Source organism: Lithobates pipiens, unplaced genomic scaffold, assembly GCF_037356315.1.
Source record: "Lithobates pipiens isolate NorthernLeopardFrog02 unplaced genomic scaffold, aLitPip1_a1.2 Scaffold_18, whole genome shotgun sequence".
Classification (NCBI taxonomy): Eukaryota; Metazoa; Chordata; class Amphibia; order Anura; family Ranidae; genus Lithobates; species Lithobates pipiens.
Genome location: NW_027507758.1, coordinates 328,103,881 through 328,120,917, shown reverse-complemented (window position 1 = coordinate 328,120,917; position 17,037 = coordinate 328,103,881). Strand labels below are relative to the sequence as shown.

The 17,037-nt window shown below is 41.2% G+C and overlaps 1 protein-coding gene across 1 annotated transcript in view; it reads right to left on the bottom strand.

Annotated features, from left to right (window-relative positions):
• Positions 1-17,037, bottom strand: part of SNAP91 (synaptosome associated protein 91) — a 176,062-nt gene that overhangs the window by 18,846 nt on the left and 140,179 nt on the right. Inside the window, exons 19-22 of the mRNA XM_077487319.1 lie at positions 7,145-7,222; positions 6,960-7,031; positions 4,442-4,525; positions 347-427 (exon numbers count right to left, since the gene is read on the bottom strand). Of these exons, the coding sequence (XP_077343445.1) occupies positions 347-427; positions 4,442-4,525; positions 6,960-7,031; positions 7,145-7,222 (315 nt within the window). The remainder of the gene's footprint in view (positions 1-346; positions 428-4,441; positions 4,526-6,959; positions 7,032-7,144; positions 7,223-17,037) is intronic.

Here is a 17,037-nt window from a genome sequence, read left to right as displayed (position 1 = left end):
AAGTCAGTCTCTGCACACTGTGCAGAAACGGACCCGTCAGATCCCCACTCTCCGCTTTCATCCGATCCAATCAACGGATGGAAAATAGGGTTTCCATGTGTCTGTATTTAGCGGTCCAGGCGAATTGCATGTCAGCGCTGACATTAGTCACTCCATAGAGATGTATGGAGCGACTGTTCAGGTCCGCCTGAAAAAAAAAAAAAAAAAAGACAGGCGGATCTGAACGGTCCACACGCGTGAAAGGGCCCAAAAAAAAAAGTTTTAGCTACAGTAGAATAATACATTTTAAATTTAAAACTGCAACAATATGGAGTTTGCGTTATCACAATAAATACAATAAATTTACCAGCCAACAGATCTGCAGAAGAGGATGTACCGGTAGGGGCCAAAGCGGGAGGCTGCGATTCAGCTACACTTTCAAAAGCATCTGGATTGTGAAGAGAGAAAGAAAAAAAAAAAAAAAAGTGAAAACACTGAAAATGAAAAAAAAGAAAGCAATCACTATGACTTAGTGTCTTGCTACACTGAACTTTTCTATTTCATTAGAGTTAAAACTCCTGTCAGGCTTTTTATCGGGGAGGTGGATTTATCCTCTGTCTTCGTACAGAAATTGAAAGGAAACCCAAATAATTCCAGTTTTACTAAAACAGGAGGCAAGAGAAAATCTTTAAGGACAACTGCTCTGGTGGTAGTGTCAAATGGGAATCACCCTTTGGAGAGAGAAAAAAATAAAATAAAAAAAAAACTTCCTCTTGCTTCTCTGGAACAGGAATAGGGGAGGACATTGGGGTGCAGACCCCTGATCAGGGTTTTTAACCCTTCCTATACTATATTTTCTGAATGTTAGAATTTGCATAGGACAATAGAATACTTCACAAGTATGTGACATAGGTCACAACAAAAAGGAGTAATGAATGCAATGTCACCACAGTCATGTTGCATAGAAAACATGACCTATAGATACATGCAGTGCATACACTAGTTAAAATGTCTTATGAAGGAGCTAATTCTTTTTGCATTTCATATTTAGGTGAATTAAAGTGGTTGTAAACCCCAGAAATGAAATCTGAACTAAACATATCCTTCTATAGGGTGTACTTGTCTCTGTTAAGAGCACCAAGCGTCATTTGTCTGCTGCATCATTCCTCTATCAGTAGGAGTGACTTCTGACAAGTTTTCCTGACAACAATAAAGAAAATGGTGACAGGGGAGGGCGCTGAAGCTGATTGACAGCCTCTCTTCACTGAGCTCTGCAGAGTAACTTCAGCTCTCTGCTCCCTTTTTTCCCTGACAGCTCAGTCAAGCATTATAAATTGTGGACTTCGAACATATGTAGTAAAGAAAGGGCTGTTGATAAATAAGAACAACTTATGTAAGAGGATTGGTTTCATCGCTATGCATCACCTGAGGCCAGTCACTTCCCTGGGCATATGTAAGGGTTTACTTTAAAATGAAATAAAACTAGAACATATTTAAAGATATTCTTAAAACCGACATATGATATGAGTGCATTTACAATAGCCCAAAGTTAAGCTTCACTTGATACATGTATCATTCCACCACTTCCCTAGTTATTCCAGCATTAGTTCTTAACAAAATGGTTGTCATAATTCCTCCCCCAAAATGACACAAGTGTGGAAATGGTTTTATTTATTGTTCAAATACAATCTTAAAAAGGGAAAAAAAAAATCCAATTATTTTTTATATTGATGACCGTAATCTTATGGTCCTCAAAGTCACTGTTTATTGGTTTTACTGTAGTATAGCCCCTTAGTACCCAGAAAACCACAGTAACAAAGTTTACCCGCTATATTTATCACTTGGCTATAGTGTCTCCCAGGGGCTGGTATTAAGATAATGTTGGAGATCATATGCTGCTTTTGCTATCTGTGCATCGGTTTAAGAAAAAATAAAAATAAAATAAAAAAAACTGAATAAAATTGGAATTTTGTCCCCCTAGTACAGAGCAAAGTTTTATTTTAAGGGCATTTTGCTATACCAGTAGTTTGGTAAAAGACCCATATGGATCATGGCACTGCCCAGATCGTTGTGTGTTAGAACTTGCTTGCAAGAATTGGAGTTGAGCTGTTGCTTTATTCTTTTCCCATGCTCCCAGTTTAGTATCAGCTAAACCATTTATTCTGATACCAGACAACAGTAGTATACCCACTCGTAGTCAAAGTGGCTAAGTTGAATTTGGAGGCGTTTTCTAGGACTCTATTATAAAGGGAATAGGTCAGGATAAAAATACAAACGCTATCAATGACAATTTATTTTTATAGAAAAGGTTCCACAGCTGCCATTCTTATCCTTCTCTTGTCACTTTGAGTCATTGACCTGGAACAGGTATGTGCACATCAGGGGTTCTGCCAACACTGCATGCTTGTTCCAGACAGCAAGGGTGGTGAAAGCTTTGAATTAGCAAAGCAATTGCAGTTCCCACATTTCCACACTCACAGGTTCCCCTTAAGGCTGGATTCACATATATGCAAAATGAATATGCGAGTGTGACCAGCTCTCAATGGAGCCAGTTCACAATAAGTCTAGGGCGGCCCAGTGCAGATTGCAGAAGGGTCCTGTGCATCTCTGGGTCCAGTTCAGGTGCGGATTCAGCCAAATATTCAGACCTGAACAGGGAAGCATGGGACCTCATGCTGTGAACCGCGGCCGCACATATGTGAACCCAACCTTAAACAATATAGAAAACTGGAGGAAGGAGGGGACATTAATATATTGGGGCTGATTTACTAAAGGCAAATAGACTGTTCACTTTGCAAGTGCAGTTGCACTCTGCATGGGAATTATCCCCAGAGCTTAGAGAATGAAGATCTGCTGACTTCCATTATCCAATCATGTGCAAGCAAATTTGTGGTTTCTTTTATTTTCCTTGCATGTGGTTGGGTATTGTTAGCAAAAGTGAAGCTTCAACATGTTCACTAATCTCTGGAGAACTTCCCCATGCACATTAACCTCCCTGGCGGTATGATTCAGTCTGGAATAAGGTGCTGAAAGCGGTACAATTATTTTGCATGGAAATCTGGCTTTTATTTTGTAGTCCTGTAATTCTTAGGAATAACGCTCTGAAATCTCTTCAAACCAGAGTCTAGCAGACATCCCGGGTATGATAAAGTTTATAATATAATAAAGAATAATAAAAATTATTCAATAATGTAATCAAATCCAAAAAAAACTGAAAAAGGGACATGTTTTGGTTGCTATGGACAATCTCCAAATTCCAGGCAGAAAAAAAACAGTATTTATAATATAAAAGTGCATGCAGGGCATTGCACAGACCACTAGGGACAAAGGGGGTGTGTATTTTTTAATACAGCACTGTAATCTGTAAGATTACAGTGCGTGTGTGTTTTGTGTGTTTTTACTTTTTTGAATTTGGTGCCGTTCTCCGCTCCCGTGCGTCGTAACGTCGCAGGGAACGGAGCTCGGCGGCATTCGGCACTGTGAATCGAGCGGAGGACAGCTCGATCACACAGCGCGGCGGACATCGCTGGATCCAGGGGACAAGGTGAGTAACTCTCCCTGTGTCCTCCTCTGCATCGAGCGATGCGATCCCGAGTCTGGCTCGGGGTTACCGCTTATGTAATTAAAATCCCAACCCGAGCCAGACTCGGGATTACCGCTAGGAAGGTTAAGGGCCCTTTCACAGGGTCTGATCAGGTTTTTCTGGTGGACCTGATCAGACCCTTCAGTCTCCTCTATGGAGCGCTTGATGTCAGTGGCAGCATGTCCACTGACATCCACCACTATGTGATCAGATCCGGCCCGCACAATCCAGACGGATGGTGGTCCCATTTTCCATCCGTCTGGCGGACCGAATCAGATATGATTGGATGAAAAGAGGACAGGTGGTTCATTTTCATCAGATTACCCCATAGAGGAGAGTGGGACCGTGTCCATCTCTGCTCTGCACAGTGAGCAGAGACGGACCCAACAATCGCCTGCTCAGCAGGGATCAGCAGAGAGATCTCCAGCTGCGCAAGCGAATTCTGTTCCACGGAGGCACTCATGTGAAAGGAGCCTAAAAGGTTCATTTGCAAAGTGAACAGCCAATTATCCTTTAGTAAATCAACCCCATTGCCTATTGTACATTCCTCCCTCCCTCTAATCAGTTACTTGAAATGTTTGTTTAAAGTGACAGGCTATGGAGTCAGCTTCCTCATCTTCCCTATTCTACATGTCAAATTCATGCAAGTCCATGGAAAAATAAGACACCAGAAAAAAATCAGACTACATGACTCAAAAATGTCAATCGTATTGGAAATGTAAAATTGAAAATCAGAATATAGGGGACAAAAAGGGGTGAGTGAGTAATTGCCATTAAATAGCCATTTCCAATCAAAGATTTTTCTAAAGAGATCTGTAAATATACCTGAAAGTTTCATAAAAAAAAAAAAAAAAAAAAAAAAAAAAAAAAGAGAAATACCTCCAAATAAGTCGAGCACAGCTGAAGTCTCAATCTTTGCAGGTGAAGCAGTAGGCAAAGGGGATGGAGTTGCAAATGCATCCACTACAATGGATTACAGAACAATTATCATAATGCTGAGCATACTGGTCTGTACAGAGATCATCAATACTCTAAACATTGCTTCTGTAGTTTAGCACAGTAACTAACAGCTTTACACAAAACAAGGATTTCAAATGCTTGTTGATGTTTTCTGTGTAAAAAGAAATTGCATAGTCTCATTATACAATTTGTAAGAGTATGCTACCAAGAAAGGAGAATTCAATTCCTGCATGTGTGACTAACAATATAGTGACTGGAATGTGTATTAAAACCACTTAAGGACATTTATTGTAAACCCGTGTCCAGACGATGTGCACTAAAGCATTTACATAGGCTGAAAAGGTAGAAATTGCACTTTAAATCAAGCTCTCATTGACCTCTGTAGCTACAGAATATGTACTACAGAGATATTAATTTTCAATCTTAACTTTTTTGCAGAATCTTTGCAGCCTGCCATCCCTTTTAATTTAAGCAAGCAGAAGATGACCTAGGGGACCCAAAAACATTAAACCGAGGTAAAAGGGCAGTCTGTAAACATGAGCAAGGGACAGATGCCTGCTTATGGGGATGCCATGCTCTAGGTGGTGGCAGGGAGTGAGCAGTCCTACATGGTACCTTTCCAACTGAGGGCAGAAGCTTGATGGAGCTTGGGAACGAGAGCCATTGCCTACTTGGGAGTTCTGGCCCAAACACTGCTACACCAGAATCAGCCCAATCCACCCCTCCTCAGGGTTGCACAGACCATCTTGTCCGCTTGGGAGCCTCCATCTGAAGAGACTCACTATTCTACAGCATCAATCCCCTTCAATACGCGCTCTACAGAACACTGTGAATGCTACGACTCTCCATAACCTGTAACATACAGGTGAGTCACCAGATTGTACCCTCCCTCTATCTGCATCCACCATGGCCTAGACAGCCCCATCAATGAGGGATACCTAGTCCTCTAACCAGCTATGGTAGCTATAGCAACTGGTCTTTGAGCCTGACCCCCGATCGTGACAAAATGTCACAACTTGCATTCCAGACAGACCCCAGGATAACTGTGAACACACCACTGCAATATAGTGCACTTCAGCCCCTCAGCCTAACCCCCTTCATCTCGCCAACAGTCAAGGCATAATGTTTTCCTCCCAAATAAGCACCTCCTCTCTAATTTGTCACCATTATTCAAGGGAGTGCCCTATATGTCTATTAGTTCCACCTCTACCAAATCTATTGCGGAAATAAGTTATACTCCCTTGTAAGGGTACAAGTTATAGAAATTGGCTGCCAAGGGGTACACACGTGTCAAAAGGTTGAGAACCACTACCTAAGCTATTAGAAATTCTGACACCTAATAGAGTCTTACTGTGATCTTTGAGAATGAATAAATTAGAGGGGTTAGTGAGGACTTCTTTTAAAGTGCTTTTACTGCATGTTAAGAATATGTAAATACTTCACTCTGGGCACAGATATACTTTAAATAAAACATTAAGGTTTTACTGTGATAAAATAGGATAAGCTAAGAACAATGAAGACCACCAACCAAACCATTGTTTTGGATAATGTGTGGAAGAGTTAGAACTTTCAGGTTTTTAATGCTGTTAGTGTCCAGCAAAATTTTCATAGGGTCACTAAGACACCAGGGTCAGAATAAAGAGGTTGCAGTCCAGGAAATGTAGAACTGAAGGTTCAGCTCTCAGTGATACACCAGACAGCAAATGGGAGAAATGTCTTCAGGGACACAGAGCAACAAAAACGAGGAAGTAGGATACCAACCCTGCCCCAATCTATCCAGAGCTTTAACATGGAAAATAAAATAAAACATGGCTGGAGTTCCATTTTAAAGGTTTCACAGTGTTATTACAGTAGCCTGAAGACATTACACAATATATGTTAACATGCATTAGACAAAAAATTTTTTCTACAGTGGGTAGTACATACATCAACACAAAGGACAGTACCAGTATGTAATCATTAGCAACCAATCAAAATTCAGCCTTCTCAAAACCAGAGATTTGGCAGCTTGATTATCTGAATTCTGATTGGTTTCCATGGGTTACCACACATTACACAATTTTTTCCTCACAAAACACTACTGGGAATTACAGTAAAATCTCACAAGACACAAAACTCTGCAATAACATACTGTAAAAAAAAATAAAAAAAAATAAAAAAAATGAGAAAAAAAAAACTAGGCACATGCAGCTAAAAAATTTGAGCGTTAGATGATCTCAATGCGAATGTAATGAAATGTTACTGCAGGTAAAGCTTGAACTTGAGGAGACACAGCCTTGCATAGCAGCAATCAGCAACACATACAGTTGACCAGCCACCTTAAGTTCATTCAGAATAAAAATAATGAACAGAACCCAAGGCTAGTCAGGCATAGTTAACTGCAACTCATCCACAAGGCCTACATATCACTCAAGTGCTTTGTATGAAAAGCACTCACCAGACAAGAGGTCTCCAGTGAGGGAAGTCTCAGGCACAGGAGAAGCCCCATGCGGTGGGGATGAGAAAGCATCTTCCCAAAGCAAGAGGAAAACAAGAGCCAAGTCAGTTTTTTAAGCAATGAGAAAATCAGAACTGTAGTAGAAATAATGAAGCTTAGAATGTCAGTGAGATTTCATGCATTACCTGTGCCAAACAGGTCTATGCTAGGTGTAACATCTGGCTTAGGAGCAGTAGCCACCTCCGAAACAGACTCAAACAAATCTAAGACCAAATACAAGTAATGTTATTGATAAACAATTCCCAGAATAGCTTCCAATGATCGATAAATCTTTCAATTTCATGAAGAAATAAGCATGCAGCGAATACAGGACAAACAGGACAAACCAGATTTCATTTGTATAGTAGAACATACAGATGAATCCAGACACAGCAGCTCAAGTTCCAGCTCATTGCTAAGAAAAAAAAAAATTGTTTCAAGTAAACATGAAACCAAACATTTTGTAAACAATGGTTGTGCTAAAACTGGCAGAAAATGCATTACCAATTTCAATTTTTTTTTAACTGGCTTCTATAAGCCTGGCTTGATGTTTACACCTGCATTACAGCTTTATTAATTTACTAGGTGCATGCATATTCTTCACAGAAAAGAAAGGGGATGCAAAGTCTGTGTTGGTCTGGTTTGCCAGTTTTCTTCCTTGTTTACTTATTTTTTAAATAAATTAAAATTAGTTTGGCCACTGGGAGCCCTGCACATCACCCCATTCACTAAACAGAGAAGGGTGTGGGCCTGGCGATGCGTCATCAGAAGGCTGCACCAGAACCCGGAAGAGTCGGTGCAGCGCTCCTGATGACGTCACAGAGCAACATGGCAGCACGGGACCCGGGAGTGGCTGCTGAGAAGAGGCTCTCAACAGGATGACGCTGGATTGCTGTGTAGGGGAGTATCTGAAATGTGAACAGCCAAGCATCAGGTTAATAAATAATAATAATAAAAAAAAAAAATTATGGAGGGGGCTGATTTTTTCTTTAAAATTTTTAGAAAATGTTACTTCTATAGGTCTGTAAAAGTAGACATGTTCTTGATGTACAAACTCAAATACTCAGTGGCCCCTTTTTAGGATAAATGATCCAACAGATGATAAAAAATAGAAATAAATATGATCATGATAATATTACAAGGCCTGGAAGGTCTGTAGGTGGCAAGAGAGGTGGAAGAGTCATTGCAGACACTTCTAACTTAGTATTTTTAGGTGTAATTGTTTCTAGCGTTTGAAGAGTTTGATGAGAAACCCAGACAATTAAATGGAAGTTCAAATGGTATAAGAGAAAATTATTGCTCTACTAGTGAAAAAAATATTATAAATGGCATAATAAAAGCTGCCAGCGCCAAACAATAAGACTCATTGTGAACAGAAAATGTGAAAAGAAGTGTAGTGCTACAATTACGTATGTACTCCAGTAATAAAAACGGGGCAATAGGTGAACACGCACAACAGTCAATTGTGCAGTGAAGTGTGAAACCGAAACATACACTAATCAATAGATCCAGTGCTAGTATATGGTACCATAAGGTCAATACCTTAGAGATCAAGTGATTAAGTACCAACCAAATATGAAAAATCTAAATGTGTGTGTATAAACAATATATCAGTAAATTATTTGTGAATTAAATCAACCTTAATGCATAGCATCACATAAGTCCATCAATGATGAACGTCATAATGTACTCTTCCACAAGTATCAAATAAATCCCAAAGGCATAGATGGTGATGTTCCCATACTTTTGAACCACCTAGGACTGTACTTCCACCACTGAGGGAGAGGGGTAGGTTGCCATAGGGTACGGATGCACACGCCAGCAGCGGTGAGAGTCAAACGAGCATATATGGACACCCAGGTCACTATCTCAAAGGTTTTCTCCAACAGTAGGTAAAAGGTGATCATAAAAAACAAAAAGGAAGGCTTCCACATGGCGTAAATCAAACAACGTATGGATTGATAAAAAGGTATAAACATCATTTAAGATGTGTGCATTAAAATGTGATCACAAAATAATAAAATTGGCGCAATCTGCATAGCTTGAGCAGACAGACGTCTTTTGTTTTTTATGATAATATTTTACCTACTGTTGGAGAAAAAACCTTTAAGGATACCACACAAGATCGGGAAATTACAGTTGCCTCCTGGCTTATGGTTCATGGTTCATTCCTTTCATCCCATTGCTGAGATCCTGTGTCCATATTTGCTTGTTTGACTCACCGCTGCTGGCGTGTGCATCCAAGCCCTTTGGTAAGAGTACCTACCCCTCTCCCCCGGTGGTTGAAGTACAGTCCTGGGTGGTTTAAAAGTATGGGAACATCACCATCTATGCCTTTGGGATTTATTCGATACTCATGTGGAAGACTACATTAAGACATTCATCATTGATGGACTTTATATTGTGATAATATGCATTAAGGTTTATTTAATTATTCACAAATAATTCACTGATCTATTGTTTATACACACACACATTTAGATTTTTTTATATTTGGTTGGTACTTAATCTCTTGATCTCCAAAGTTAACCTTATGGCACCACTAGCACTGGATCTATTGGATTAGTGTATGTTTCCATTTGACACTTTACTGCACAATTGACTGTTGTGCATTTTCACCCATTACCCAGTTTATCCCTGGAGTACATATGTAGTTGTAGTGCTGTACTTTTTTGCAAAATTAAATGGAAGTTCCACTGACAAAAAAACAAAACAAAAAAAAAAAAAAAAAAAAACTTAAATGAGAGGTAAAAAAAAATAAAAAATAAAAAGAAGAAGTGTTAAAAGCTAAAAAGGAGGTCCCTAAAAAAATAGGATATTCACTCATTACAGCTTACCTGTAAAATCCTTTTTTTTGGAGTACGTCATGGGACCCAGAAGCTTAAGTAATTACTTAATGGGTTATGGGCCACCTTCAGGTGTTGACACTGGTATACACAATCAAGGAAGTTCACTCCCTATATAACCTCTTCTGCTTCCAGGAGTACATCAGTTTTTGTAGCAAAGCAATATACTTAAATTCCAAAAGAGGGGCGGGACCTCTGTGTCCCATCATGTACCCCAAGAAAAGGATTTTACAGGTAAGCTGTAATAAAAATCCTATTTACTTTATCGTACATCATGGGACACAGCATTAATTACTTAATGGGACATCTCCTAGCAATGCGACTTGAGGGGAGGGAGAGACAACCCACAGGGTACCCCCAGAATTGAGGACTTATACTGCTGCCTGCAGCATACCGCACCCAAAAGGTGATATCCTCATACCGCCTTACATCCACCTGATAAAATTTTTGTGAATGTACGCACTGAAGACTAAGTTGCAGCCTTACAAATCTGAGCCATGGAGGCCTGGTGATGCACTGCCCTAGAAGCACTAACCGCCCTGGTAGAGTGCGCCTTAACTTGAAAAGGGGGATCTTACCCCCTTAATTATAAGTTTGAATTATAACTTGCCGAATCCACTTAGCCACAGTGGATTTCGACACTGCCTGTTATTTCTTAGGACCCTCTGGCAGAATAAATAAGACATCAGTCTTATGAATCTGAGCAGTTGTCTTTAGACTGCTCTAACCACACCAAGACAATGTAATGACTTTTCTTCCCTGAAACATGGCTTTGGGAAAAAAAAAAAAAAAAAAAAAAAAAAAGAAGGATGGCAGGGCAATATCTTAGTTCAGGTGAAAACCTGAAACCACTTTCGGCAAAAGCCTGGACAAGGGCACAACACCACTCTGTCCTCATGAATAATCAAATATGGCTCTTTACAAGAAAGAGCAGCCAATTCCGAAAACCTCCTTGCTGAGGATATAGCAACCAAAAATACCAGCTTCCATGTCAGAAGGATTAAGGGAATATGCTGCATCGGTTCAAATGGCTGTTTTTGTAACACTGACAAAAATAAATTCAAGTCCCAAGGTGATACAACTGGAAGAGTAATCCGCATCACCCCTTGTATAAAACCCAGGACTAAGAATGTGGTTTTGAAATAAAAGAGATAAGGCTGAGACTTGGACCTTAATAGTACTCAAGGCCAACTTCATCTCTACACCTAATTGTAGAAAGGCAAGAATTCTGCCTATATCACAACCCTATGACAACCCTTGGATTCACACCAGGAAACATAAGCCTCCCAGACTCTATAATGTATAGTTCTGGAAGTTGGTTTCCTTGTATTAATCAAAGTAGATATAACTGACCCGGAAAGCCCACATTTCCTCAGAATGTGGGTTTCAATAGCCAGGCCATTAAATTTAGCGTTCGTAAAGTAGGATGGAATATCAGCCCCTGTGAGAGCAGGTGCGGCCTTAGTGGAAGGGACCATGGATCCTCCACTGCTAACGATTTCTGCATACCTTCTGGGCCATGCTGGTGCAGAATTACTGTTTTTCTTTCCAGCTTGATCCTGCAAAGAATGCAGCAATTGAATAGGGGGAAATGCATAGATCAGTGACAGTTGATCCCACGGTATCACCAACGCATCTGTTCTGCATGCAGATGGATCCTTTGTTGTGGACACAAAGTTGACCAACTTTATGTTGAACTGGACGCTAGAAGATCTACGTCTGGAGTCCCCCATCTTTGACAAATATCCAGAGAATATGTCGGGGTGAAGAAACCATTCCCTTAGGAATAACTGCTGGCGACTTAAGTAGTTTGCCTGCCATTTCTCTATTCCCAGAATGAAGACTGCTGATAGGCACGGAATATTTCTTTCTGCCCCAGTTAGAATATGGTTCACCTCTCTCTGCGCTGAGAGAATCTTGGTGCACCCTTGGCAATTGCTATAGACCACAGTCGTGGCATTGACGGATTGGATCCTAACAGGACAATCCCTTAACCTGGAAGTCCAGGTCTTCAGAGCCAGACGGACTGCCCGAATCTCTAGGATGTTGATGGGCAAGGCTCTTCCGGTTCTTGACCACTGTCCTTGGACAGTTGTCTTCCTTTGTACTGCTCCCCAGCCTGAAAGGCTGGCATGTGTCTTTACCACTTTCCAGATAACAGGTCTGAAGGATTTTCCTTTCAGCAGATTCTGGTTAGTAACCACCAATTGAGGCTTTGGGACACCCTTGAGGACAGCCGCATTGGCAAGTCCAAAGCTTGGATTGTCTTGTTACCAGATAGAATACGGTTTTGCAATGTCTCAAATGGAACTGGGCATAGTGAACTGCTTCAAAATGAAGCCACCATCCTTTCTAACAACCTCATGCAAAAGACAAATGGAGGGATCTCCTTTTGACCTGACCATCCACACCAACTCTTTTTTGCTTGGGCAAGAACATCCTTTTTCTGGGCTGCATCTAGGATCAGACTCAAATACTCGAGATTTTTTTAGCGGTTTTAAGAGAGACTTCACTAGGTTGAGAATGCAACCCAGACTTTTCCTGGTAACTGGTTGTAATGCCTACACCTTACTCCGAACACCGATTGGTCTATTATCAATAGATCGTCCAGGTATGCCAAGACTGTTTAAGCCCTGTGCCCTTGACCTGGCTAGAAGTGGGGCTAGCACTTTTGTGAACACTCTAGGTGCTGTAGCTGGCCCGAAGGGCAAGGCTATAAACTGAAATTCTGCAGTTCTACTTCGAATTGCAGAAACCTTTGGTGAGTAGGAAATATATGGACATGTGGATATGCATCCCTGATGCTGATCGACTAAATAGAAGGGAGTGGATCTTAAGGAACGGATTTAGATTCTTTTAGATCTAGAATGGATCTGTACATGTACAGGAAAAGCATGAAAAAGGGCAGCGAAGGTTTTAAGGAACCTAAGAAAAAACAGATCAGCTGACTCTACTAGAGGTAGCTTGAAAGAGGCATGAATCATCTCCATAAGAGATTTGAACCAGCAATTTCTCAGATTGCGAGGCTGAAAAAGGTTCAACTCCAGTTGTCTCCTCCACAGAGGAGTAATCTGTTTGCCCTTCTTCCTGATCACCTGAGGGTAACACTTCATCCTCTACCCACTGTTCCATTGATAAGGGATCTAAGGTGGGGGAGGGAGATCTAACACGCTTCCCATCCTTGGATAGCGGATGCGGTTAAAGTCTCTAATTTTCCTTCTAGGCTCTGTAGGGTGTAAGAAAAACACATTTTCATTCATGTATACAGGGGTTGAATGTTTTCTCCTCAAAGTCTGACAGTGGAGGCCATCACCACTGCCTAGAGGCAGCTGGCCCTGGCGCAGGGGAAGGAGTCTAAATAAAAGGACGTTTATACCTTCTTGGACAAACAAGCATTTTTCCTGCTAGAAATCATTTGTATTTTACCAAATCGTCCCCAATGAAAAAGGGACGCCTTTTTGAAAGATGCTTTGGCTGACCAACCTTTTAACCACAGGGTCCTATGCAGGTTTTATAGCACAGTCGCAAGGCAGGACACTTGGTGGATAGAGTCTTTTATGGCAGTGGTCATCAACCCTGTTCTCAGGGCCCACTAACAGGCCAGGTTTTATTCATTACCTTGGGGAGATGCAGACTAGAATACTGCACCATCACTGAGTAGCAAATTATATCACCTGTGATGTATTTCAGTCATCTTGCAAACCTGGCCGGTTAGTGGGCCCCGAGGACAGGTTTGATGACCACTGTTTTATGGCGTCTATGGCAAAATATAGCGCCTTTGGTAGGAGGATTTTAACAAAATTCCAACTTAGCTGTTGGAACCTTAAGCATTTATGCATCTTTATTGATGCTGGAAATCGCAGCGTCTACTGCTGGTACTTTGCATCCTTTGTGAATTTTTCCTCCATGATAGAGCACTAAAACTCTTTAGAGGAAAAAAATGCTTATCCAGATGATCCCATTCAGCATAAATAAGCCCTTCTAGAAATGCATAAAAAGGCTGTAAAGGTGTTTTTGTTTTTTAAACCAAGGAAGGGACCAAACTTTTAGCAGATTCTGTTAGAAGTAGCATAAAGTGGAATGAACCATCTCTGTAAGAGTTTGTACCATCAATCTGTCAGATTGCGAGGTTGCATGAGGTTCATTGACTGTTTCCTCCAAAGAGGAAAATTCGGCTTGTTTTTCCCCGTGATCACCTGAGGGTAATACCTCATCCTGTGCCCAGTGTTCCCTTGGAAAAAAGGGGTTTGAGGTTTGGGAGGGGGGATCTAGTACGCATCCTATACCGTTGGAGGAGGAGATTAAAGCCGCTAATCTTCCTTCTAAGCCCTGCAGGGCAGAGGAAAATGCATCTTCCATCATGTATACAGGGGCTGAAGTGTGAGAAGCAGTTGCACCACCAATTGCTTCCAATGACTCACCCTGGCTTGCCAGGTCAGGTATCTCTGGAGAGCATGACAGTGTTGGGGCATGACTGGAGTTCCCAGCGCCTTTGATGCTGAGTTACCATATTTCCTGTACTGGAAATGCCTGCTTACACACCTTTACATGCGCTCCTGCGTTCCTTAATGTGACAGACTTCTGTCTTCAGCATATGAACTGAAAACGTGTTAAGCCTCAGGGGAGAACCTGATTAGGCGTTGTCAGAATTTTCTGCCCTAGTGTGTGAGCCACGCCCCTCTGCAATACCCGTCACCCTCTTTTTTTTAAATAACACTAGTCCACACGTGTGGACGGTGTTCGGGTCTGCAGATGCAGACCCGTAGGGGAGGAGGTGGCGCCAGCCGCAATCGACACCAGACTTTTAGAGTCTGCAATGCTATACAGGGGCTGAATGCCTGCCCAGGCTCAACAAGGGCAAGTCTGATAATGCAAACAGTAGAAGCTGTTACCACACCTCTCCGGGAAGGGGAATTTATGTCAGTGTTTGTTAGGCTCCCAGTTTTAAAAGGAAGACTTCACTTTATACAAAAAAATGCAAATGTCTGTTTTTGTATGTTCATAAACTACTGATGTACCCCCTTTAGAGCACTCAGAAGAAGAACACCATCTGTTCAATTAAGAACCCCCCTCTGGCTGCTGGGACCACACCTGCTGCTATAGCTACACACACAGAGCTGCTGAAAAAGGCAAGACAAGGTAAGTAATATACTCCCTCTACAGTAGACATTTTTAAAGAGATATAGAGTATATTATACTTATTCTCGCTGCAGGATACTGCTGAAAACAGACGGATCCAAACTTCACCCATCATGGCGGCCAGCGTAGTGAACCTTCAAAGACCAGGTCCCTTTTAATAGGGGTTCCACTCCTTTGGACCTGTAAAGCACCCCTCAGGAGAACTTTAGGTAAGACCAAAAAAAATAAAAAATAAAAGTCTTGGTTCCTAGGGTTCAGCCCTCAGAGAAGCATTACAGCCAGAACTTCGTTCTTTTATGCGAGGCCCAGGTACCATTCTGTGGCCGCAGTGGCGTGGATGGATCCGGTTGTGGAGGTTTTTTTAAATTCAGTTCCCTCCTGGAACTCCTCAGAGCACATCTTCACTTGTGACCAACACATTAGACACTGGCAAAATAACTGATGTGCTCCTGGAAGGAGGAGGGGTTATATAGGGAGTGAACTTCCTTGATTGGGTATACCAGTGTCAACACCTGAAGGTGGCCCATAACCTATTAAGTAATTACTTACGGCTTCGTGTCCCATGATGTATGATAAAGAAAAACGTTTACCGCTTAGAATCCTCTCTACATTTTGTAATTGGATGAGGATGGGCAAAGGACTATGCAAGATGTCACACCCGTCAGCCAAGTACAGGAAAATTTAATTTCTCTGGGCAAGGGATAAACAAAAAGACAATGAGAGATTGGAAAAATGCCTGGTCCAATTGCTTTTTTTTTCTCTGTATATAACAGAAATCAAAAGTCCATATCTGGAGAATGCAGTATGAATCCAAGAAATCATCCTGATCATCTTGTTCACAATTCTGGACAAAAGGTGGGGGTAATGTAATGGTTGTAATGGTGTGAGATATACAGTATCTCATCTCACAGAAGCGAGTACACCCCTCACATTTTTGTAAATATTTTATATCTTTTCATGTGACAACACCGAAGAAATTACACTCTGCTACAATGCAAAGTAGTGCGTATACAGCTTGTATACACAACCTCAGCTGTAGTTCTCTGCAGTTCATCCAGAGTGATCATGGGCCTCTTGGCTGCATCTCTGATCAGTCTTCTCCTTGTCTGAGCTGAAAGTTTAGAGGGACGGCCAGGTCTTGGTAGATTTGCAGTGGTCTGATACTCCTTCCATTTCAAAATGATCGCTTGCACAGTGCTCCTTGGGATGTTTAAAGCTTGGGAAATCTTTTTGTATCCAAATCCGGATTTAAAAACGTCTCCACAACAGTATTACGGACCTGCCTGGTGTGTTCCTTGGTCTTCATGATGCTCTCTGCGCTTTCAACAGAACTCTGAGACTATCACAGAGCAGGTGCATTTATACAGAGACTTGATTACACACAGGTGGATTCTATTTATCACCATCAGTCATTTAGGACAACATTGGATCATTCAGAGATCCTCGCTGAACATCTGGAGTGAGTTTGCTGCACTGAAAGTAAAGGGGCTGAATAATTTTGCACGCACCACTTTTCAGTTTATTTGCTAAAAAAGCTTAAAATATCCAATAGATTTCGTTCCACTTCACAATTGTGTCCCACTTGTTGGTGATTCTTCACAAAAAATTAAAATTTTATATATCTTTTATTTGAAGCCTGAAATGTGGCAAAAGGTTGAAAAGTTCAAGGGGGCCGAATACTTTCGCAAGGCACTATAAAATAATTATATATTTTTATATATATATATATATATATATATATATATATATATATATATATATATATATATATATATATATATATATATATATATATACACATATACACACATACACACATACACACACACACACACACACACACACGCGGGGGGGGGGGCTGGCATATATATTCAGGCACCCATCTCTATGTATCATAGATAGATCCATGCACTGTATGAATCTATCCATGGCCGCTGTAGCCACCCCATATTCAGGCGGTCAGCCCCCTTCCGGGCACCGGGCGATTGAATAACAGTGTGGGGGGTGTTTTTAAGCACCTGATTAGAGCCATAGGCTAATAGGCTTCAAAAAAG